Source organism: Pseudophryne corroboree, chromosome 6 (genome assembly GCF_028390025.1).
Source record: "Pseudophryne corroboree isolate aPseCor3 chromosome 6, aPseCor3.hap2, whole genome shotgun sequence".
Classification (NCBI taxonomy): domain Eukaryota; kingdom Metazoa; phylum Chordata; class Amphibia; order Anura; family Myobatrachidae; genus Pseudophryne; species Pseudophryne corroboree.
In genome coordinates this window covers 468,746,814-468,773,760 of record NC_086449.1, presented here as the reverse complement: position 1 = coordinate 468,773,760, position 26,947 = coordinate 468,746,814, and the positions used below count along the sequence as shown (strand labels likewise).

At 43.2% G+C, this 26,947-nt stretch overlaps 1 protein-coding gene across 2 annotated transcripts in view; it reads left to right on the top strand.

Moving 5' to 3' along the window:
• CPED1 (cadherin like and PC-esterase domain containing 1) overlaps nt 1-26,947 on the top strand; it is a 590,522-nt gene that overhangs the window by 170,939 nt on the left and 392,636 nt on the right. For both annotated transcript variants that reach the window (XM_063927207.1, XM_063927206.1), the window contains exons 7-8: nt 12,360-12,502; nt 22,639-22,711. In XM_063927207.1, coding sequence (XP_063783277.1) covers nt 12,360-12,502; nt 22,639-22,711 — 216 coding nt within the window. The remainder of the gene's footprint in view (nt 1-12,359; nt 12,503-22,638; nt 22,712-26,947) is intronic.

Sequence of the window (26,947 nt, the reverse complement as noted above, 5' to 3'; positions counted from 1 at the left end):
GTTGCCAACCTTTCATAGGATGACCTAATGATCATGGCCACCTTTTTACTGTCGACCATATGATGTTGACTTAATGATTGTAGACCTTCTTACTGTAGATCTATTGATCCATAACCGGGCAGTAAGACTAGCTAGAAAGTTGTGATTTGTGGGCTATGCAGCTGTTACAGCATTAATCACATAGAACCAATACTGCTAAGGTGGAGAGCACTGCTACATATGCTGTGATCATTACTCTTCAACTGGATAGTGAATGATTCAGCCACAAATGCTGTGACTAGCAGCAGGCTGTCCAGGGACCAGCCCAAAACCTTCAAAAGGAGTTTAGCCCAGATGGCATATCTCCATTACCAAGTACCCAGAAACCCCCCCTGATGTACTAAATTTATTTTGTTCAGAGACGGAAACAGCAGCTAGACGTTTGCTGAATTGTCATTTTTTTCACATGTCTAGTATCTCAGGTTCATTTTCAGAGAGCTGCTCCACTGTAGCATACTGGTCGGCCCTCACGCACCTTTGAAGCCAACATTCACCTCTAACATCAATGGCATGTGGTGCCCCGCAGTTTCCACATCGGTTATTTGCAGTGGTGCCATTTGTAATAGTCAGATAATACGGAGATCTTGGTTGCGTATATCTGCAGATATAGGGTTAAGCCCCCAGGCCGATCGACAAGGCCTCTCCGTCACTGGGGGTCCCTAATATTAGGTATGGGTCCGGGGTGCAGGACCCCATAATGTCGGCACAGGTCGGCTACCCCAGGTCAGCACACAGGTGAGAGTTAATAGGGTTAATAAGAAGCACAGAAGTGCTATGTGAGTGGTGTGATTAAAATAATACAAAGATATATACAAAGTGATAGGGAAAACTCATAAGTGTTAATAAAGTGTTAGGGTGTGCCGACCTGAAGCAGCCCAGCGATACCGACACAGGGGCCACCACACCCCACACCCACCCCATAAATAATTCCAAATATGTCTGGGTTGAATTCCCAGTGTAAGGCCACATGGTAATGGCTCCTACAGCATCTGAGAGCCAGCTTACCTGGGGATACCCCTGACTTCCCCCTATGGCAGTCTAGAGTCAGCAATCCCTCCTAATGCTGACCCGTTCATGCCTCTCAATACAATGCAAAAAAATGGTGAACTGCTCAATCAGATAGTGATGTCACTCAGGTGCTAAAAGGGAGGGGTAATTCTGTGAAGGAAAAAACAATGGTTCCCTAATGCACACTGAGTGAATAATATTCCTACATAATAGTCAGATAATACGGAGATCTTGGTTGCGTGTATCTGCAGATATAGGGTTAAGCCCCCAGGCCGATCGACAAGGCCTCTCCGTCACTGGGGGTCCCTAATATTAGGTATGGGTCCGGGGTGCAGGACCCCATAATGTCGGCACAGGTCGGCTACCCCAGGTCAGCACACAGGTGAGAGTTAATAGGGTTAATAAGAAGCACAGAAGTGCTATGTGAGTGGTGTGATTAAAATAATACAAAGATATATACAAAGTGATAGGGAAAACTCATAAGTGTTAATAAAGTGTTAGGGTGTGCCGACCTGAAGCAGCCCAGCGATACCGACACAGGGGCCACCACACCCCACACCCACCCCATAAATAATTCCAAATATGTCTGGGTTGAATTCCCAGTGTAAGGCCACATGGTAATGGCTCCTACAGCATCTGAGAGCCAGCTTACCTGGGGATACCCCTGACTTCCCCCTATGGCAGTCTAGAGTCAGCAATCCCTCCTAATGCTGACCCGTTCATGCCTCTCAATACAATGCAAAAAAATGGTGAACTGCTCAATCAGATAGTGATGTCACTCAGGTGCTAAAAGGGAGGGGTAATTCTGTGAAGGAAAAAACAATGGTTCCCTAATGCACACTGAGTGAATAATATTCTATTATGTAGTAATATTATTCACTCAGTGTGCATTAGGGAACCATTGTTTTTTCCTTCACAGAATTACCCCTCCCTTTTAGCACCTGAGTGACATCACTATCTGATTGAGCAGTTCACCATTTTTTTGCAGTGGTGCCATTTGTCCAGTCACAAATCACCTTCACCTGGTACAAAAAGTTAACTGTTTTCTCCTCTATACAATAACGTCTCCATAAAAAGGCACCCACTTAAATCTTTCCTTTAATTTCAATATTTTTACTTTGCAATATGCTAATTTTTGCCCTACTCTATGGGGGTTATTCAGAGTTGTTAGCAAACCAAAAAAGTTAGCAGTTGGGCAAAACCATGCTGCGCTGCAGGTGGGGCAGATGTAACATGTGCAGAGAGAGTTAGATTTGGGTGGGTCGTGTTCAAATTGAAATCTCAATTGCAGTGCAAAAACAAAGCAGACAGTATTTACCCTGCACAGAAACAATATAACCCACCCAAATCTAACTCTCTCTGCACGTTAACCCACCCAAATCTAACTCTCTCTGTCCCACATGCAGTGCAGCATGGTTTTGCCCAATTGGTAATTTTTTGGTTTGCTTACAAACCTGAATAACCCCTTTTGTTTGCAAGGAGCACTCTCAGTCTACCCAACTCTTACTATCAGCTGTTTCAAGTTTCTTTCCTCCAAAACATCACCTTGCTCTGCACTAAAGCAAAAAGTCAATTGACATGTCAAGGAGAATTTGACTGCACCTCACCACTTTGTTTCTTGTCAATTACTTTATCCTGTAATTAAAAACTGTAAATAAATGTTGCAATATGACAAAATAAGATCAGTGGTGTGTTGAACTGTTATACTGAAAGTGCAATGAAATGAAGCTTTATGACCACAAGGTGTCTCTGTCACAATAGGTTTTGATACTGTATGTTGTACACCGTGTTCCAGATAAATACAACAATGTATACTGTATATGTCAGAATAATGTAAAATAGATATTTGTAACAATAAACCCAATGTTCTTTCGTAGCTGTAACATAAGTTATACAAAGCTAATTTTGGCTAGCTGATAGACATTGCGCAGATCATTTCTGGTATCACTGAAGCCTCTTAGGGGGTCATTCCGAGTTGTTCGCTCGCAAGCTGCTTTTAGCAGCTTTGCACACGCTAAGCCGCCGCCTACTGGGAGTGAATCTTAGCTTATCAAAATTGCGAACGAAAGATTAGCAAAATAGCGAATAGACACTTCTTAGCAGTTTCTGAGTAGCTCCACACTTACTCGGCATCTGCAATCAGTTCAGTGTTTGTCGTTCCTGGTTTAACGTCACAAACACACCCAGCGTTCGCCCAGACACTCCTCCGTTTCTCCAGCCACTCCCGCGTTTTTCCCAGAAACGGTTGCGTTTTTCCGCACTCCCATAAAACGTCCAGTTTCCGCCCAGAAACACCCACTTCCTGTCAATCACATTACGATCACCAGAACGAAGAAAAAACCTCGTAATGCCGTGAGTAAAATACCTAACTGCATAGCAAATTTACTTGGCGCAGTCGCACTGCGGACATTGCGCATGCGCATTAGCGACTAATCGCTCCGTTGCGAGAAAAAAATACAGAGCGAACAACTCGGAATGACCCCCTTAGTTCATTCAAGATGATTGAATACTAAAGGGGGGTACACACGTACCAATGTGTGCTGAGTGATCTAGCACAGAACGCTCAGCACACATCACTGTCCCATTCAGCACACAGTGCAATCTAACTAGATCGTGCCAATCTAGAGTCGGCGACAGCGCCGCGCGGGGCCGCACATCGATATCGCTATGGGGCATACACATGGTTAGAATTTAAGTACACAGTGCTACGTGTGTATCCCCCTTAGGACCAATAATAGTGAACTTCCCATTGCATTTACTGTCCAATAATGTCCTTTGCAATTTCAGTAAGAACATTTCCTGACATAACATTGGCCGACATAAAAGAATTTAAAGGGCGGGATTCAATTCTTTACACCCCTTTCCACACCCGTTCTGTTTCTGTCCTCAGGGGCATGGTATCATTATTTCAGCTCGCTACCCCCTTAGTAGGGAGGCACCCAACCCTTTACACAGCTAAACCTGATCACTATGGGCGCAATATGCGTGATAACAGAGATAATTTTAGAAAGGAAATTGGGCGTGATATATCATTTGAATACCACCCTAAGAGTAACCCTAGGTCACTAAGCTTTCTGTATAAAATAAAGATATAGGCCCAACTGTGTTAAGCCTTAACAAGAGATAAAGTGGAGATGGATAAAGAGTGACAAATGACCAGCCAATCAGCTTCCTAACTGCTGTGTAACAGGCTTTGTTTGAAAAATGACAGTTAGGAGCTAACTGGCTGATCATTTATCACTCTTTGGGCCTAATTCAGACCTGATCACTCCTCTGCATTTTTGCAGAGGTCTGCGATCAGATAGCTGCCGCTCATAGAGAGTGAAAACCTGCCCCATTAAGAGTGCGAATGCATGTGTACGCCTTGCGAAAACTTCGCCGGACAGTGGACATCTGCAAATCCGTTCGCAACTCACTCACCATTGAATTATTTTTTTCCATTCTGTGCGTAGCCCAGGACTTATGGGCCCTACACACTTGCCGACGTTTCCGATTTTGACGATGGTCGATTTCAGTGATTAACGACCATCATCCAAATTAGCTTGCTATGTAGAACGAGGGAAAACCAATGGTGAACGACCATTTATCATTGTTGGTGCATACACACTGAGCGATATGAACGATTTATTGGTCATTACTGAACGAGATCGTTCATATCGGCCGCCCACATCTGCAAGTGTGTAGGGCCCATTACTGCTACAGTGCGAAAGAAACAGGCTGATCGGGGCCGGAGCTGACGTCACACACCCACCCTGAAAACGCTTGGGAGCACCTGCATTTTTCCAGACACTCCCAGTTACCACCCCCAAATGCCCACTTCCTGTCAATCAGCCTGCGTTCGACTAGCGAGAAAAAAAAATGCAGGATTTTTGCACTGTTCGGCGTCGCGTCTGTGCATTATGATCCATACACATGCACAGTCATTCGATAATTAACTGCTGTGCGAATTTGCACAGCAGCGATCATGTCTGAATTAGGCCCTTTATCCATCTACACTTTATCACTTGTTAAGGCTTAATACATTTGGGCCATAATACATTAGTGTTGTCCATGCTTGCGGTGGCTTATACAGGTGGGCACATTTTATCATCCTATTGTCCATTGTTGTGCTGTGTTTCTGACAAAAGCCTAGCTAAAGCTCATCTTAGAATGTGGTTTGTTGAAAATCATGCTTCTGAACTATTTTTTTGTGTGTGCTGTGGATGCGGTCTTTATAGGAAGCAATCATCCCTGCTCCAAAGTGACCTCAAGTTACATTTACTGTTTGTTATAAAATACAGCAGTACTATATTACGTATTTTTCAGTCATCTTGAAAGAAACTTGGACCTTGTAAACATTGGGGCAGATGTATTAACCTGGAGAAGGCATAAGGAAGTGATAAACCAGTGATATGTGCAAGGTGATACACACACCAGCCAATCAGCTCCAATATGTAAATTGACGGTTCGGAGCTGTTGGTTGGTGCATTTATCACCGCTTTATCACTTCTTTATGCCTTCTCCAGGCTTAATACATCTTCCCCATTGTTTCTTATACTATATATAACTTGTAGTATGTACAGTAATACTTGTGTCCTCTCAAATTAAAAAGTGTAAATATTACACTACGACACCCTGTTACAGTTCTGATGCACCACATATAACAAGTGCAGTTGTTGGACAATCACTACACACACAGCAGTCAGCTTCAATAAAATCGACACTTCTTATTGATCAAACATTTACACTGAATATACGTTCATTGTATTGATTGATTGATTGATTGATTGATTGATTTGGACATTTATATTTGGTCATATTAGATCAACTGTTTTTCAACATGTACACTTTTAGTTTGATGGCAAGTTTTTAAGCTGAATGAATGTACTCACATGGATAGTTTTACTTTACTCTCGTGGATCAATGGGGGTCATTCTGAGTTGTTCGCTCGTTATTTTTTTCTCGCAACGGAGCGATTAGTCGCTATTGCGCATGCGCAATGTCCGCAGTGCGACTGCACCAAGTAAATTTGCTATGCAGTTAGGTATTTTACTCACGGCATTACGAGGTTTTTTCTTCGTTCTGGTGATCGTAATGTGATTGACAGGAAGTGGGTGTTTCTGGGTGGAAACTGGCCGTTTTATGGGAGTGTGTGAAAAAACGCTACCGTTTCTGGGAAAAACGCGGGAGTGGCTGGAGAAACGGAGGAGTGTCTGGGCGAACGCTGGGTGTGTTTGTGACGTCAAACCAGGAACGACAAGCACTGAACTGATCGCAGATGCCGAGTAAGTTTGGAGCTACTCAGAAACTGCTAAGAAGTGTCTATTCGCAATTCTGCTAATCTTTCGTTCGCAATTTTGATAAGCTAAGATTCACTCCCAGTAGGCGGCGGCTTAGCGTGTGCAAAGCTGCTAAAAGCAGCTTGCGAGCGAACAACTCGGAATGACCCCCATTGTCAGCCTTTAAGAGACACGTAGTTTCTAACTTTGCCCAATTAATCTGAGTGACAATTGTCTGCTCCAGGTTTACCTAATTTAGTTTTTCAGGTGTACCAGACTAATTGATGTTTCTAATTGCAGAAAAAAAGGATATATAAAATTAATTATCATTGTTTTTTTCACCTTATTTATTATCTAAATGTCATGATATTTTGAAAACAGGGCAAATAGGGAATGAAGTCTCCCAGGCAAAAGTCTACTAAAGCTAAGTGTACATTATGCAGTTATCAGCCTATAGTTATATAATGTATGGCCACAACCGATCAGCAGTGATTGGACAGTTAGACATAAAAATCTTTCAACATGCCCAACTGATCCAATAATTGGACAGCCACATCTGCCAGTGTATGCCCAACATTTTCCATGTTACTTCATGGGAGGAACGGGAAAATGTTTCTTTCCCAGGGAAGGAACACAGATATCGTATGATCATACACTGTAACATATCTCTGTCTATGGCCACAATGGGGTATATGCAATTAGCGGCGAATCGCGGCAATTTTTCGTCCGTTTTTCAATTCGACACAATTCGACAGTCTAATTTCGGCAAGTGGGTGCCGAAATTGACCATATGCAATAAAAAACGGATTCGACAGTCCCACTGACGAAAAACGGCCGATTTGACGGATTTTGTTCCGTTTTTTTAAAAACGGGTAAAAACGGGAAAAAACACGGAAAAAAATGGCGTGGGGTCCCCCCTCCAAAGCATAACCAGCCTCGGGCTCTTCGAGCCGGTCCTGGTTCTAAAAATCCGGGGGAAAAATGGACAGGGGATCCCCCGTATTTTTAAAACCAGCACCGGGCTCTGCTCCTGGGGCAAAAAATACGGGGGACAAAAAGAGTAGGGGTCCCCTGTATTTTTTACACCAGCATCGGGCTCCACTAGCTGGACAGATAATGCCACAGCCGGGGGTCACTTTTATACAGCGCCCTGCGTCCGTGGCATTAAATATCCAACTAGTCACCCCTGGCCGGGGTACCCTGGGGGAGTGGGGACCCCTTCAATCAAGGGGTCCCCCCCCCAGCCACCCAAGGGCCAGGGGTGAAGCCCGAGGCTGTCCCCCCATCCAAGGGCTGCGGATGGGAGGCTGATAGCCTTGAGAAAATGACAAGAATATTGTTTTTTCCTGTAGTACTACAAGTCCCAGCAAGCCTCCCCCGCAAGGTGATACTTGTAGAACCACAAGTACCAGCATGCGGGAGAAAAACGGGCCCGCTGGTACCTGTAGTACTACTGGAAAAAAATACCCAAATAAAACAGGAGACACACACCTTGAGAGTAAAACTTTATTGCACACCTGCCGACACACACATACTTACCTATGTTGACCCGCCGACTGCCACGTCTCCTGATCCGACGATCCGGGGTACCTGTGAATCAAATTATACTCACCTCAATCCAGTGTCCAGATATAAATCCTCGTACTTGGCAAAACAAATAAACGCACACCCGGACCAGCGGACTGAAAGGGGTCCCATGTTTTCACTAATACAGGGGCAGCTTTAACCTTTGGTGCACAGTGCACACTGTTGTTTTTTGTCACTGCCTACATTACAGCCCAGAGGTCCTAAGGGCAGAATTATTTATTATTATTTTAATACCATTTTGTTTTTTCAACCATGACATTAACCATCTATTTTATTTATTGATGTTAGCCTGCAGTGCACCCCAGAGCTGCTAATACAGAGGCAGCATTCACCCTTGGTGCACACTGGTGTTTTTTGTCACTGCCTATATTGCAACCTAGAGCTCCTGATACAGGGCAGCATTAACCCTTTATTGGTGCACAGTGCATGTTGGTGCCACAAAACTTTTGGTAAAGGTGGAAAAACAGAACAAAATAAACAAAAATGTTTTTTGTACAACTTGTGCATTCAGTAAAGCCCAGTAGGTGCTCTGCCCTACTGCGTTAATAAATATTACCACTGTGAATCCACAGTGTGAATTTGCCATTTGTGAAAAAAAAGCTGTTATTTTTTGTGTGCAACTTGTGTGTTCAGTAAAGTCCAGTAGGTGCTGTGCCCCACTGCATCAATAAATATAAGCACTGAGTCGATAAGGATCACAATCAATCGATGGAAGAGCAGGATCAGCTTACAAGTACCAAAGTTGTGGCTGCTGCCAGTCATGATAGTACAACAACATTTACTAAAGGTGGTCCAGAGAGCAGAACGTTTTGGAAAGGGCACATAAAATCAAAATCTTTAAAAATGTAAAAAATGATGCAGATGTGTCACATTAAAAACCAACAAATCAGTGGCCAAAAAAAGAACACTAAGACTGAAGAACTGTGTGTTCACAAATCCCAGAGTATAGTCTAAGGGTGTCCATGATAGCTATGTGTGTGTCGGTATTTTCTCAAACTGTACTCAGAGAGAAGCCTCCTTTGCCTCCTTACACCATCTGCAAATGTGGGGATGAGCAGTACAAGTAAACATGGTGATTATGACATAATAGACATTGAGGATGCTAGTGTGGAAGTGTAACAGGATGAGTGGGATATTTGTGTACTATCTGACGCTAATGAGGATGAGAATGTTGATGCTGCTGTTTGTGTAAGTCAGTCAGTCACCAGTGGCAGCAGTTCTTGCCTAGACAAAAAGAAAACCTTTGTGGTGACTGGGAATAAGACCAAAAAGTCACCTCTTGGGTGTGGGATTATTTTTACCCAAATCCTGACAAGGAATATGAAGTCATCTGCTACATTTGTGAGGCCAAAGTTAGTAGAGATTGGGAACATTACCCATATAGGCACCTCCTCCATGTTACGTCATTTGCGGCGAGTTCATGACATTTATTTTACAAAATTTGTTTGGACCAGCCCATGCAATCTCCACTGCCAACATTATCATCATCAACCTCCTGGTTAGTAATCAGAGGTAGTCCTTCCAAAAAAAATTGTTTGTCAGGTCCCAAGCAAATCAAGCACTTCAACCTTAATAGTGTCAGTCCCAGCCACTGAAGTGCTTGGTTTGTTAAATTGTGCATGTCCTTTTTAATATCCAACATAATACTGGATGGGATGGACCATGGACAATTCCATCTAGCATTGCTCTTCTTTTCTGCCAATGCTGTGTGGCAGTGTTTCATAGGGGTGTAGTACGGCTGACCGGTGGTCTCCTGACCGCTGGTCAGCTTACCGACACTGGGATCCCGGCAGCATACCGACGCCGGGATCCCGGCGGGGAGGGGCGAGTGCAGCAAGCCCCTTGTGGGCTCACTGCGCTCGCCACGCTGCGGGCTCGGTGGCGACCTGCGGTCGCCACGGGTTCTATTCCCACTCTATGAGTGTCGTGGACACCCACGAGTGGAAATAGTCCCTGTAGGTCGGCATGCCGACCATCGGGACAGTGACCCGTCGGGCTGGTGGAGGAGGTCATGTGACTGTCGGTCAGCTGACCGGCGGTCACATGAATACCACCCTTTCATAGATGTGCTATAAACTGCCTTGTCTTTGTGCCACTGCTCTGTCGCAAAGTAACCAGCCAGCTCGCTGCAGCCTTTGGCCAGTATTGTTGAAAACAATATTATGTACTGTTAAGTGGTCAGAATTGACTGGAAGTGACTGAAAATTAATGTTATTGAGGTTAATAATACAGTATGAACAAAAGAAAGACCCCAGTTATGTTATTTTTGCTGCTTTTACTAATTTTTGCAAAAAATACAGATGCAAAACTAAAACTAGTGAGGGCGGTTTTGGCAAAACCAAAAACCGAATCTTGACAACAAATTAGAAGCTAAACCAAAACACGGGGGCAGCACACCTCTCTAGTTAAAAGTTTTCTTTTATTTGTAAGAAAGGAGAGAATGTGTAAGTGCGCAACCAACAGCAGCAGGTATGAGGAAGGTCAAATCCTCAAAATATAAACTGGAGCGAAAGAAAGTGTATACCCGCGCTGGCTGACAAATTAATATGAGATGGTTTGCTTTGTGTATAAAATTATAAACAATTTATTAACATTACATATAAAAACAATTAAAAAAGGATGGAATATATCCCTATTACCACTAATTGGTAGAGTTCATTCGTCTTATCTGGATAAGCTTGTTTTGTGCAGTGTGCCACTTTCTTATATGACCAATAGTCCAATCCTTATGACTAGGACAATCTCCCCAGATGTATACACTGTAGTATGCAGATAATTACCGGATCCACAGAAACGTAGGCATCAGCATTATGACAAGTCCATTTACAGCTGTAGGTGTGGGCCAACCGGTTAAATGTATTTCATCCAGTGATAGGAGGGAGAGTCCAATTTTTGCCAGAGGATGACAGAGGTCCCGTGAGTCCGTTAAGAAAGTGGAGTCCAGATAAATGTAGGAAAAGCTCAACGCGTTTCACTGGCACAAGTATAATCCAGCTTCCTCAGGAGCATAAATCCTATGAGTACTGGGTACTCTATTTATACCCTTCTTAATGAATCAATAAGCATCACCTGTTTGTTCAGAAAATCATTCAAAGCAAACCATCCCTAAAAATAATATAAAGACTTTACAGTAAGACCATAATAATCCTATAAGTTCATATGATAAATATCATCTTAAAACGAGTATTCTTACTCTTATTTATTCTAAAATCACATTAAATGACATAGCTGTACTTTCCCGATCATGTGATGTGTCATGTCACATGATCGGCTGGTTTGGCAGTCCTATTGGATCCTATTTAATTTTGTTTTACCATACCACCCAGCTTTAGCAGGTGGACATGTGTATTCCCAGATAGGGTTGCTTCCTTTGCAATAATTGATCATCATTGAATACAGCCACTGAATATTGTTGCACATTGGTGTACAGCACAGGTGGTAAACTCACTGCTTATTGCTGCTGTAATGTACCCGTTTAGTAAACCCCAATGATTTGTTTACAGTATGTTACAGTATGGTTATAATTTGATAACATTAAGATCCCGACCTAAACACCTTAGTTAAGTTCCTTTGATAACTTGTCTCCTGACAATGAAACCACATTTCTACTACCTTATACATTCTATAGCTTAATATATAGTAATTTAACATACAAATAGTTTGTGCTTTTGTGCTTCTTGATAACTTTTCAAGATGCAGAAGTATTTTGGAAGATGCCTTTTAATCTGATGCCAGAAAAAAGTAAAAATGAGCCTCTTAACAATTCAAACTGGTTGACCAATTAATTAAACATTTAGTTCTTTGCCCAGAAGCAAAACAATTATCACTGATCCAAAACAAATGTTAAGAATGTTTATAGCCTTAGATCATTCACTGGAAGAACCACAGAAGTGTAACAAGAGCACTGGGCCAAAGGAAGTCCATTCTCTATAATGCCTAATTATTTCATGTGTATTTTTCTTTGTTCTTAAATTTTCCTATTGTGTTATTAATATTTACATTGATCTTTCTTTATCAAGTGATGTGTACTTTATTTGTTACCATTTAATCGGAAAGCCACTGCTGTAAATGTATAGACTGACAAGTGTTTGATATGTGATGATATAGATTAAATAAACAGTATAGCAATTACAGCATTTAGTGGAATAACACTGAAAGACTGTTAATGCTTGTATTTTATATTTCTGTGGCAGAGCTAAGTGGCATGCCTTTTTCTGCATATTGTGTTACCAGCATTCTCCATGGAGCATGGAGGATTTTGATGACAGCGTGTTTCAGGGTATGAGTGTGGATAATGATAGCAGTGTGGGAATGCTGTTTTCTAAATACAGGTGCAGGTGACTGACAGCTTGCAGGAGTGATAAATGGTTGAAAGCAGCATCAATTAATCAGAGTAACTAGCATGATGTGAAAGTGTTCTTAATGCATTTTGAAAAATGTTTGGTATTTGTGTCACCCCCATTACAGTTACAGCACTTTTATGAACAGTTCTTCAAGTTAAAGTCTCCCTTACAAGAGTTTAACGCCTTAAAGGAGATGATAAGCAAATTGTTACTTACCTTGGAGGTAATGAGTGAAGTCAGTGCCACAGGACAAAATACACTGAACAGGTAAATCAAAGTAGACGAAAGTGTGATATATGTCTGTCAACTGCAATTCACCCTTATTATTACCTGAGTTATACTTCCTTATTCATACTGAAACAAAATAATTTATGCAGACCTGTAAGAGCTAAATACATTGCAGCATTTGCTCCATAATTACCTAATTTCATTGCACGAAGAGGAGACAATGCTGGCCACTGCAGGTGGGGAGGCTGACACATTATTACCACTGGAAAATTGCCACGATTTGCAGGTCTGTGAGGAAGGGGTTGGGCTAAATGATGCTATTTCATGTAATTTAGCCTCCGCGTCCTCCATATGTAGCCACAAATCCCAGGTATACTCTCCTTATCCTGCATGCTTCACTTGGTAGTGGGATGTAGGAGATCTCCCTACTCTTCGGGGAGTGCGTGGGGTCTACCTGATATATCGGGAGTCTCCCACAACTTCCAGGAGAGTAGGCAAGTATGATTTGGTTACATATGAGTGTCACTTTCCCACTTTCCATCATTATTTCACTATTTTTACTTGGTATTCCCATACTAATTGCCACTTATAATCTTACTGAGGATTTTATGATCTGACATAATTGTATAATATGTATGCACATAAAGATAAATCGGTCTGATCACATGATCGCATCTTCTATCATGCTCATAAGATGCAGTAAATCTGGTCATGGTATCGTAAACCTAATGCGGTGTACACACTCTGATGACCTATCTGCCGACAGGTCTCAGGTCACTCTGGACATGCTTTTGTAAATCTCTAATGATGTATTCTATGCTATCCTTTTGTAGAGCATATAATCATTATCTCACTGAGGAGCAGATTTATTAAGCTTGGTGAAGTGATATAGTGGAAGGTGATAAAGGACCAGCCAATCAGATCCTAACTGCCATATCACAGACTGGGTTTGAAAAATGACAGTTAGGAGCTGACTGGCTGGTCCTTTATCACCTTCCACTTTATCACTTCACCAGGGTTAATAAATCTGCCCCTGAATGTCTCCATATGTATTTGATGTGATAAACCGTGTTCCACGTTGTTTACAATGTCATGTATTTGTTTCCTTTGTCATCACTGTGTGTTGTTAATAGTGGACAGTCTATGCTAATGTATGTTCTAGTAAAAGTGTGAATATGTCAATATATAGAAGACAGTACTGTAATTCTCAATAAACTTTTTACTTGTGTAAAATGTGCCTATTTATATATACTACAGTATATAAAATATATAATATATAAATAGTATATGTTCAAGATACCAGTTGTTGGGAACCTGGCAGTCGAAATAACGATGTCGAAATCCTGACACTTATCAGAACACTAATGCTGGAATCCAGAACAGATCAGGATCCCAAAGCCGGAATCCCGGCATCTGGAATTCTGAAGATTAGTATAGACGGGAGGGTTAGGATATGGCTGTGGGGGAAGGGAGGGGGGTAAGATTTAGGTGCCACTGGTGGGTGTTGGGCTAGGCTGTGCCTGGGGTGGGGTTAGGGTTAGGCTGTGGCAGTGATGGAATGAGGTCCGAATTCGGCCCTGGCATGTGTGTGCACACGCGTGGCAAAGGCGTGCGCACACATACCAGGGGGCGCGCGCACCATGTATGGGGCACGCGGGCACCAAAGTCGGGGGCGTGCTACGAGTCAGGTGGGCGTGGACTCGTTTCACTCCTCCATTTCTATGGAGACGAGAAGGGAGGCTGGGGAGCGGCCAGAGCTGAGAGCCGGATGCTGCACTGTGCGCGGCCTTCCCACCTCTCTTCCTGACAGGACCGGCCCACAAGCCCATCAGCCCTTCTGGCATTTGCCAGTAGTGCCAGATGGGCAGTTCGGCCCTGGGCTGTGGGAAGGGGAGGTTAGGGTTAGGCACCAACAGGGGGAGGTTAAGTTTATACACCACCCGAGGCAGGTTAGGCACTAAGGTTAGGGTAGAAAGGGTTGGGGGTAGGAGAGAAGGGGGAACATACTTACCTCGCCCCTGTGAACCAACCGTAACAATACACAAAACAACACTGCAAAATGGTTATGACTGTATTTCCTTTTACTGTATGCTCTCACAGTTCAGCCAATTATTTGCATTTTATTTATTAGGTGGCCACTATACAGAAAATCTGTGCAGTGTGTATAGGGACACAACATTTCCTTCTGATCACTAGGACAAATAAATAGAGTAGGATCAGAAGAAACAATTGTATAGTGTGTACATATGAATATCAGAGTTTTTCCTCACACGGATAAATTGTGAGTTTACTGCATCTTAAGTAAAAATTATACAGGGTGTACCTGGCTTAACTCTCAGTTTAAAATGTAGTGTATAAGCAGTTAATGTAATCACCTGTATAAGTATATTCCTTTAGGAACAATGTTATTAAATTATATCGGATTCCTTTTATTTCACATTATTAACTTAAATGTCAGCAGTCACAAACTTTTTACTGCTGTTTAAAAGCTCATTAGGCAGAGCATTTGGCAGAATCAGCTCTTTAACCACTAAATTGGCTATTTTAACCCCCAAAAGCTGGACAAAAATAATACTTTGTTTTTCTTTAATTAATTCTAAATGCATTTTTTAAATGGTTTTAAATATTTTATTGAAAAAAGAAAAAACATGACTGGGGGGTGTCTCCCAACCACCTATCTCCATAGGCCCCTGTTGTATCAGCACCTCTCACCCCGAGTGGCAATGGAACCCCAAATAAAACAATGGCACTATATCCCCAGTGGCATTACCTTCCACCCCCTAGTTCACCACTGTCCATAGATCCCCACTGTGGCTCAACCAAAGTTCCCCTCCTTGAACTTTGATTTCCGGTGCATGCACTCCATAGTGCTGTTCGTATGGCTGGAGGGTAATTTTGGCAGTGATGTCAGAGGTCACAAACTGCTACATCACTGCCAGGGGGCCATTTGGCACATGTGCAGAATGGATTTTGTCATTCACAGCTGGTGGATGTATCAGGATAAATGGTCGCATGAGATACAACCATGTCAGCCTAATCCCAGCATCCCACAACAACTCTGTTGCAAAGAATACTGCCCACATGCTATGATGTGCATCCATACCATTTGCTGTGATTGCCACTGATCACACTGATGAACTGGACGTTCCTGCAAGCTGTACTGCCGGCTGCTACTCCCACTACCAGTTCTGCTGCCTACTCTCAGTTGTCACAGTTGCTGTTATGGGCAGTGCTCACTCGGGTCTTACGGCTGCCCTAACCATTAACATGCAGCATATTGTGTCAGGTGGAGTGGGGAGAGGACTCAAATGAGACCCATGAAGAAGTGGGGCAGGTAATGGAGACAGAGATGAGAAAGGAGAGGTAAGGGAGAGAGATATGAGATATGGGGAGGTAGGAGGTAGTGGAATAGTGATGAGATGGGAAGGGAGACAGATGAGAAATGGTGATGAGGGATTGAGTAAGGGGGACAAAAGATGAGTAACAAAGTGTTATGCACACCAGTGCCTGCAGGAAAGTACTGGTGTCAGAACTGTTATGCACTCCAGTGTCTGCAGGAATGTACTGGTGTTTGAACTGTTATGCAAAACAAATGGACTCACAGACAAACTGGGGAATATGACATAACGTACACAGAAGGTGATAGGGTAACAAAATACACACAAAGTGAACAGAGAAGCCCAGAGGCTAAGGAACTGGGTATCTCCCTTGTATTAGAACTGCTCAGATGGAAATAGCAAGATGTTGTGTTTTAATACGTAGAGAACCCGAAATGCTGTTGCTAAGGGCAACAGCAAAACCCTAAAGGGTTACCAACGGGTGTGGCAGTAAACTCCTTGGTCAGAGATGGAATGATAGACACAAGGAGAGACTCCACAATCCTGATTCTCACTTGCAGTGCACAGGTTTTAGCTTACTGCCACTAAACTGACCCCTGACACCTAGCACAGTGAGACAGGATTAGACAGGCAAGTCTTAGAATACAGCCGCAAACTTGCTAAGTTCACAGAGTAGTAACAGAACCCCAGCAAGCTAAACGACTGACTCCAGTCTTACTGCTAGGTCTGGATTGGCAGAGTGTAATACCAAATCCCCAGGCCTATTTGCAGTAAGCAACAAACAAATACAAAGCTACACAGTACTGGCTAACTTTCATGAACTGACTAACCAACAAAGATTCAGCAGCATCTGCTTACCCTGAAAAGAGGCCTTATAAAGCAGGTGCTGTCCACGCCCCACTCAGACCTCACAGACTGTGAGCACAAAAACCAGCACCGGATCCCCTGCCGTGCACAGAGCCTATAACCACTGCACAGCAAAAGACCCGAACCGGAGTATCAGCTGCGCTCAGGTTACCCCACTAGCACTTGTCTCCCGGTTGCCATGACGACGTGGCAGCACAGGGCAGGAGACCCTAACAGTACCCCCCCTCTGACGAGGGGTCAAAGAACCCCTACCACCGGGTTTATCGGGGAACTGCGAGAAGAAAGAGCGTATCAGTCTGGGGGCATGAAGATCACAACTGCGCACCCACGACCGCTCCTCCGGGCCATACCCCTTCCAGTGCACCAAAAATGACAGCCGACCCCGAACCACCTTGGAGTCAAGAATCCTTTCAACAACAAACTCCCTCTGGCCACGTATCAGAAGAGGGGAAGGTCTTCCACTGGAAGAAGGATTACTAATCGCCCGTTTTAAAAGGGAACAATGAAATGTTTTATTGATACCCAAAGAACGGGGCAGATCTAACTGAAATGCCACCGGATTGATAACCCTGGTGATCTTATAAGGGCCGATGAACCGGGGGCCTAACTTATGAGATGGCTGTCTCAACTTCAAATTCTTGGTTGACAACCAGACGAAGTCTCCTAATTTGAAGCTGCAGGGTCTTTTCCGCTTATCAAAAACCCTTTTGGTCACTAATGACACAGACACAAGGGCTTTCTTCACTTTCCGCCAAATACCTCTAAGGACCGAAACCACAGAGGAACCACCAGGCGTGGAGTCCAGGGGGTCAAAAGAATTGGCCTTAGGATGATGCCCATACACACAAAGGAAGGGAGAGATCCCTGTAGCAGAGTGAGCCGCGTTGTTATAGGCAAACTCCGCCATGGACAGATGAGCAACCCAGTCAGTCTGACACTTGGAGACATAACACCTGAGGAACTGCTCCAAGGACTGGTTCACCCTTTCAGTCTGCCCATTAGACTGCGGATGGTAGCCTGACGACAAGCTGACAGAAATCTGGAGATCGGAACAAAATGCCCTCCAGAATTTGGCCACAAACTGGGATCCGCGGTCAGAGACCACATCAAGTGGCAACCCGTGGAGACGCACAACATGCAGCATAAATAATTCAGACAGGCGTCTGGCTGATGGCAGCCCAACCAGTGGAACGAAGTGCGCCATCTTCGAAAACCTGTCAACGACAACCCAGATGGCTGTCATCCCCGAGGATTTGGGCAAGTCCACCACAAAATCCATTGAAATGTGGGTCCATGGCTTAGATGGGATAGAGAGTGGATGTAATGGGCCAACAGGAACCCCTCTAGGAGTCTTATTTCGGGCACAGATGTCACATGCCCGAACCCACTGATCCACATCCTTAGCCACTGAGGGCCACCACACCGCCCTAGATAGCAACTCCCGAGTTCTGGCAATACCCGGGTGACCTGCCGACTTCTTGGCATGGAATTCCAGGAACACTCGCTGTCTTAACCTAGGAGGCACAAACAAAAGACCTACCGGAAGGTCTGGAGGAGCCTGCTCCTGTGCTCTAAGGACTAATGATAAGAGGTCCTGGGTAATGCCCACTTTAATACATGATGGGGAAACAATGGGCAACGGCTCCTCGGTGGTCTCCTGGATTGGAGCAAAACTCCGCGAGAGCGCATCAGCCTTGATGTTTTTTGACCCAGGGCGATATGTTATCAAAAAATTAAAGCGAGCAAAAAACAAAGCCCATCGTGCCTGCCTGGCATTGAGACGCTTCGCTGACTCTAAATATGCCAGATTCTTATGGTCAGTGAGAATTGAGACCACAAACTTAGCCCCCTCAAGCCAGTGTCTCCACTCCTCGAGTGCATCCTTAATAGCCAACAATTCCCGGTTACCCACGTCATAATTCATCTCGGCAGGCGAAAATTTACGGGAAAAGTAAGCACAGGGATGAAGGCGATTATCAGACACTCCCATCTGAGAAAGCACTGCCCCAATACCCATCTCAGAGGCATCCACCTCCACCACAAAAGGACGCTCTGGATCTGGGTGTCGCAGCACCTTGGCCGAAACAAATGCCCTTTTGAGACGGGCAAAAGCCGCTTTAGCCTCACAAGACCAGTGAGCAACATCCGCCCCTTTCTTAGTGAGTGCCACCAAGGGCGCCACTATAGACGAAAATCCAGCGATAAATCGTCTATAAAAATTCGCAAAGCCCAGGAAACGCTGAAGCGCCTTCAAACTAGTGGGCTGCACCCAATCCAGGACTGCCTGTACCTTGGAACCCTCCATTTGGAAACCTTCTGGGGAGATAATATATCCTAGAAATGCGATTTGCTGAACTTCAAATTCGCACTTCTCCAGCTTCGCCCCAAGCCGGTGGTCTCTGAGTTTCTGGAGGACTAAGCGTACATGCTTCCGATGTTCCTCCAGGGAATGGGAGAAGATTAGGATGTCATCTAAGTATACAACTAAGAATCTATCCAAATATTCCCTGAGCACATCATTCATGAAATCCTGGAAGACTGCCGGGGCATTACAGAGCCCAAAAGGCATCACCAAATATTCATAATGCCCTGAGTGGGTATTAAAGGCAGTCTTCCATTCATCCCCCTCTCTTATTCGGATTAGATTGTACGCACCGCGTAGGTCAATCTTAGAAAAAATGGTGGCAGTACGAAGCTGGTCAAACAAGACCGAAATGAGAGGCAGTGGGTATGAGTTTTTAATCGTGATACGGTTCAATTCCCTGAAGTCGATGCAGGGTCGCAACGAACCGTCCTTTTTACCCACGAAGAAGAACCCCGACCCAACTGGAGACTGTGAAGGTCTGATAAATCCCTTAGCCAAGTTCTCCTGAATGTACTCTGCCATAGCCTGAGTCTCAGGACGTGACAGGGAGTACAACCTGCTCTTGGGAAGCTTAGCATTTGGCAACAAATCAATGGCACAGTCATAGGGGCGATGGGGAGGTAGTACCTCTGCAACTTTTTTGGAGAACACGTCCGCAAAATCTGCATAACACCCTGGCAATCCTGGCAAACTTAGCTGCGAGAGCCTGACTGGAAGGCTCAAGCAACTCCTGAAACAATCAGTACCCCAACTAAGAATCTCCCCAGAGACCCAGTCAAATTGAGGATTGTGGGCCCTTAACCAGGGTAACCCCAACACCAATGGGGCAAAAGTACAGACAGTCACATAAAAGGACAATTTTTCAGAGTGTGTGGCTCCAATAAACAAAGAAATCTGGCTAGTGCAAGAGGTAATTTTACCTTGGGATAATGGTTCCCCGTTTAACCCACAAATCTCAATTTCCGATGCCAAGGGTACTAAGGGAACAGAGTGTTTCAGGGCGAATTGGCGGTCCATAAAAACCCCGTCGACCCCACTGTCCACAAAGGCCTCAGTCTTGACAGTTTGACCGAGGATCTTCAAGGTCACCGGAATGATAAAAGTCTTCTTGGGAAATTCTGACTTCTGGCCTGACAGGATATTTCCCATCACCCTCAGGCCCTGAAGTTTTCCGGCTTTTCTGGGCATGATACTACCACATGACCTTTATTCCCACAGTACAAACACAAGCCCTGCTGTCTCCTCCGCGTCTTCTCACGCGAGGAGAGGCGGGTAGCCCCAATCTGCATAGGCTCCTCAGAAAATTCCTCAGAGTCTGAGGTTCCCTTGGGAAGGAAGGAAATCTCAGTCTCCCTTTCAAGCCTACGCTCTCTCAGCCGTCTATCCACCCGGATGGATAACTGCATGAGCTGATCCAAGCTATCAGGCAAGGGATATTGTACCAGTTGGTCCTTTATCTGGTTAGAAAGACCTCTTCGGTACTGGTGTCTCAGGGCTGGGTCATTCCACTGGGTATCATGGGCCAACCTCCGAAACTCCGTACAGTAAACCTCAACTGGCCTTCGCCCTTGCTTAAGGATCGAAATCTGAGCCTCGGCTGAGGCCGTCTTGTCAGGGTCATCATACAACATGCCCAGTGCCGTAAAAAAAGCATCAACACTTTTAAGCGACGGACAGTCAGGCTGCAACCCATATGCCCAGACCTGTGGGTCTCCTTGTAGCAAGGAAATCACTATGCCCACCCGCTGAATCTCCGACCCAGAAGACTGAGGCCTAAGCCGGAAGTATAGCTTGCAGCTCTCCTTGAAACAAAAGAACTGCGAGCGATCTCCAGAAAAACGATCCGGGAGATTTACTTTCGGCTCCTTAACCCCTGCAGGTGCTGCTGCTGCGGGAGCTCCGCCAGCAGCCTGGGAGGTGTGCATTTTAATGGACAAATCATTAAATTGTCGAGTCAGGACCTGCACCTGATCGACCACCTGTTGCAACGTATTTTGAGGGGTATGCTCCATATTCCCACAAAATTTCAACAGGAGTATTAGGCTGCTGAATATGTTATGCACACCAGTGCCTGCAGGAAAGTACTGGTGTCAGAACTGTTATGCACTCCAGTGTCTGCAGGAATGTACTGGTGTTTGAACTGTTATGCAAAACAAATGGACTCACAGACAAACTGGGGAATATGACATAACGTACACAGAAGGTGATAGGGTAACAAAATACACACAAAGTGAACAGAGAAGCCCAGAGGCTAAGGAACTGGGTATCTCCCTTGTATTAGAACTGCTCAGATGGAAATAGCAAGATGTTGTGTTTTAATACGTAGAGAACCCGAAATGCTGTTGCTAAGGGCAACAGCAAAACCCTAAAGGGTTACCAACGGGTGTGGCAGTAAACTCCTTGGTCAGAGATGGAATGATAGACACAAGGAGAGACTCCACAATCCTGATTCTCACTTGCAGTGCACAGGTTTTAGCTTACTGCCACTAAACTGACCCCTGACACCTAGCACAGTGAGACAGGATTAGACAGGCAAGTCTTAGAATACAGCCGCAAACTTGCTAAGTTCACAGAGTAGTAACAGAACCCCAGCAAGCTAAACGACTGACTCCAGTCTTACTGCTAGGTCTGGATTGGCAGAGTGTAATACCAAATCCCCAGGCCTATTTGCAGTAAGCAACAAACAAATACAAAGCTACACAGTACTGGCTAACTTTCATGAACTGACTAACCAACAAAGATTCAGCAGCATCTGCTTACCCTGAAAAGAGGCCTTATAAAGCAGGTGCTGTCCACGCCCCACTCAGACCTCACAGACTGTGAGCACAAAAACCAGCACCGGATCCCCTGCCGTGCACAGAGCCTATAACCACTGCACAGCAAAAGACCCGAACCGGAGTATCAGCTGCGCTCAGGTTACCCCACTAGCACTTGTCTCCCGGTTGCCATGACGACGTGGCAGCACAGGGCAGGAGACCCTAACACAAAGAATGGTAGGTCGGGGGACAGAATGAGAGATCGATGTTTTGAGGTGTTATTCAAGGAGAAATAAGAGGGAGATGGGGCAGAGATGATAGACAGGAATATTGGGGGAATGAGGGGTAGAGACATGAGAGAAAGGGAAAAATGCTGGGCATGATAATTATCAACCTAGTGTGTGGTGAGTCCAAAATACCCATTATTAATAGATGCTTTATGCACACATCTATCCATGATTTCTTGACATGTGACCAAAAAAGCAAGTTTATTGTGTGCTTTATTTTAATTTAAACTTTGAGTAATAAAAATATTTACTTTTTTTTTTACTTTACCTTTTTTTGAAGACTATTACATTTATGTGGAATTTGTACTTAAGTGAAAAAAGGGCAATATAAAATAATAAAGATGGAAATGCATGCTTGTACTGTAGTTGTACTTAAACAGGTTTTATCTACTCAGGAAGCCAACAGATCTATATAGAGATCTAGAACGGTGCTGTGTAGTAGTTCAATAGCTGGCCAGTAAATGAATGTTGCCTGAGATCAAGAGAATATAGAGCAACAACTAGTGCCATTGTAACAATTCATGTTTACAACTTGTGAAAACTTATATATAACTTATTTCAGGTACAATGAAGGGTTTCAACTATTAACGTTTGACATTGGATACAGCAGTGCCTCACCTCCCTCAGTGCTCGAAGTAAGTGTTATGAGCAACTGAACAGTTATCAGCTTTTAGGGTAGCAGGTGCTGTTTTAATAATCATCTGTCTTTGACTAGGATCTAAGCACCTTATTGTATACTATACTCATATTCTTGTTGTCCAGGAAAGTTTTTTTTATGTAATTCACTGACTATGCTTATTTGTGCATTCTCAAACTATTCTTGCTCATTTGGGCATGCACACTTGTGAACAGTCGATGGCTACAAATGATGGTTTAATAATGATGGTCAAAGGGCAAGTAGCAATGGTGGCCATACTTTTAGAAGTCACAGGGTATAATAGTGGAAGAGTCTTCCATCAGAGGAGCAGTGATATGAGGCTCTTTTTGGAGAAAATTAGTGGCTTCAAACCATGCCTCTGTAAAATGAAGTTCTTCCAACCTTTTTTTGACAGGTAAAGCTATAAATCACAGCAGACACATACGTTAATATAAATAAAATATTGAGAAGTAAGCACAATCAATATGTGCATTATTATCAGCGTCATTACCATCAGCAAAAAAAGAATGCTAAATGTGTAATTAACATGATATCTAATTTTTGAAACTGTCATTTGGTTTGTGACATGTTTCTCCAAACCAGACTATGATGTCATTGACAGGTTGGATAAGAGTCAACGTTTCAAGTTTATTTCTTTGGGATTTTGACTGACCCTTTGTACACATACTGTACTGTATTACGCTCTTGATCAATGTTATTTTATCAATGCTGTGCTGTAAAAAAATATATTTTGCTTGGAAAGGCATGTTTTATTTCTTCAATTAGGACATTTCTTGATTGTTTGTTTGTAAAGTTGTATATGATAAGAGAAGACGGCATTAATTTACATTGCTTTAGCAGTTTCCCTTAGCCTTATTATTTTCCTTAACAATATAATGTGTCTTATTTTTGGGTGTAACGAACAGTGCTGCTTAGTTGTACTGGGTGGACACGCAATTAGTTTAAGGTTCATGCATTGATGGGTACTGCATGAAACCAGCATTTGGTTGTCATTTCATATGTAATTTTCTTTTTTCACCACTGCTAGGACCTGACATATTGGGACATATTCTGATATTCTGATTACCTGCACCAAAAATCAGGAGTTAACCTGCGTAAACTCAATGATTCTGTGTAAACTGTGGAATCAATGGGTTTTCCCCATGCATTAACCCCCCAATGGTGCCCTTATGTTGCTGACTTCTAGTACAACCTACGGGATTAACGCACGGGTTAATCCCTGATCGTAGAATTAGTTTGGTATGCTGCAATTAGCCATGGGGTAAACCGCATGGCTAATTGAATTTGGCTCATTGTCCTCTGGCTCCAAGTTACCAAATAAAGGTTATTCAGTGTTTTATTTTCCATGTAAATTACAAGATTTACCTTCCGTTCCATGATTTCAGTTATTTGATTTGGCCCTACAAAAGCACCACTTTCGCTTAAGCAAAGATTGTGGGAAATAGTTTTCTCCTTTTCATACATGTGTCTTCTTTGTAAAGTAACTTACAGTCAGTACAATACACTTAATATTGGGCCTATCCAGTACAATGACTTTCCAGTACAATGAGAGCTTCAGTTAGAGTGGATGGTCAGGCCAACTAGTGAGAGTGACAAGTGTAGAATAAATATTTGACATGACAGAGTGTGGCACCAGATGAAGTGGCAAGCAATGTAAAGCCTGGGCACTTGTACAGCTGCCAGTCTAAGAACCTGTACAGAAATAATCGGTTTTGGATTTGGTTTACAGTAATGAATGCAATACAGGAAGAGTTGTGTGATGATATAGGCAATATGTGCAGTATATACAAACCTACTGGACTCCAGAACATAAGGCTTTACTATAGGGCTATAATCACAGTTCACCTAATAAATCAAACCGACGAATGGCATTCAAGCCAGAGGAGCGGCATTCATAACATGCAATAAAGACTGTCATTATGTCCCATCACTGTCATGAATCAGTATGATTATAAATAAACTTAACATTAAGTAGAAAAAGCGTAAATGTAATGGTGTGGTCTTAAAGCAGTAGCAGGTTAGACTTTGTCAATGCACAAAGCTAAGTGTAGTTTCATATTATGGTTGATATTGTGGTGTTTTTACAGACCAGAGCTGGGCATACACCATGAATTGCGCTTAGCTAGAACTAGCATAAGGAAGCAGGACAGCTTCGTAATTCTTCAGTTCGTACATTGCCCTAATATGTATCAAGTCGTAAAGCTAAAAATCCCCCCAGAATTCATTTTGTCACCACGATTGTTATGAAGCTCTTTCAGATCAGCACAAAAAAAAGGCAGATTAAGTCCTATAGTATATCAGCCATACATAGTAGGCTGATCTTTGCTTGCAGCGTCATAGTCCACAAGCAGAAATCAGCCTTCCATATCATAACACCCAAAGCCATCTGAATGGCTTACGCGGCTAATTGAATTTGCACCTACTGTATGACTATGTGATCTTCTACACAGGCTGTTGTGGCATTTGTTAAGACATCCTTATTGTCAGACTAGGTATGGACACTTTTTATAGCACTATGATATATTTGTATATCGTATTTATGGGTCAGATGCAGTTGTTAAAATGTGATCTTAATGATGATTGTAAAATAGGAAATTTCGCACATGCTGTTTTGTGAATGTGGTGTTGGCATTATTATAATATTGTAGCATTACTTACAGTATATGAAGTTAAGTGTTTAGATAAATATGGAAGTCACCAGTTTTGGCTGTAGTGGTCTCCGAATCAATAAGATGCCTAGTAGAAATATGGAGTTAAGTGTTGTTCTTAAAAACTAGTGTTGTGGACAATGTTCTTGTCACTTTAGAGCATATTTCTTAATGTTTTTTCAGGTTTGTTCTAAAACTTATTAACTATAACTCCAAAACTCTAAATTTGTTCGTTGTTTTTCGTAGTTTGTTGTGTCCCAGATCTCAGAACAGTAAGCTGATCCATTTAGAATATCATAGTTAGGATACAGTAAATGTTACTGAATATAGCAAGAGATTGTAAAGTGTACCTAATGCATGAAAAATGTGTCAAAAGTGTCATGAGGCTTCATGCAAAGTGTGTATGTATGATGTGAAGCATAATTAGCGAATACAGGGAAATGAAGCCTACAGCATAAATGCTATTTCTTCTCTGTTTGTTGCCTAATGCACAATTTTTTCATAACTGCTCCTGTCTATACATGCGTGTGAGAGCAACAAATGCGGGGCTGACTATTTCTGTTTCTGAATGGTGGATCAGCGCGTTCCATGCGGAATACAGCCTAGCCATAGTCATTTGCCTGATTTAGCAAACAAATGCCAATATGAGAGTCTGATCATCGGGATGAGTTGTTCCAATGAAGGGGTGTGGTATAATAGATAGACAGTGTCTAGTTAGACAGTCAATAGATAGACACCACATGTCAGACAGTCAAAAGGTCGACAGGGTCAAAATGTAGACATGAAAAATTAGACAGTACAAGAGGTCAACAGGATCAAAAGGTCAACATGAAAATGGTCGACATAAAAAAAGGTAGATACCATATTTCTGGGGTTTTATGTGGATAGATTTGTCATCTGTGACCCCCAGTTGTAGAAAGGCATCCCCTTGGGGGCTCGCTTCACTCGCCACACTTCGGGCTTGGTGGCTCACTGTGCTCACCACAAGGCTTATAACCAACTCTATGCCGACATGAATAGAGAAGGTAATATAAAGTACAAAAACATGTAAAATAAAAAAAAACTGTGTCTACCTTTTTTATGTCGATCATTTTCATGTCAACTTTTTGACCCTGTCTATCTTTTGACCCTGTTGACCTTTAGTACTGTCTACCTTTTTGCTTGTTTTGCTAGTAACATCTCCACTTGTATACACTTCTATACACCCATTCAGCTTTGAGGCAGCACTTATTAAGTGCATTCTATAAAGTTTTAGGTAGCAGCTGATTGGTAGCCATGGATAACTTCTCCACTGGCGCACTTCGCCACTCTTTTAATTGCTTCATACTTCTCCCCCTAAGTAATGTTTCTAACTGGCACCTCTAAAGTGAGTACCAAAATATTTTAAATGGGGGTCTGGGTCCTGCAGCTCAGGAGATGGGAACTTCCCACATAGATCCAGGGGAAACAGCAAGACTTGTTTTCGGTGCTGGATTAGGGACCCCCAAAAAAATTATATTATAGGTGTATGTACCCCTAAGAAAGTGTGAATTCTAAATAATTGAGGGCTCTAATTTCAGGCTAAT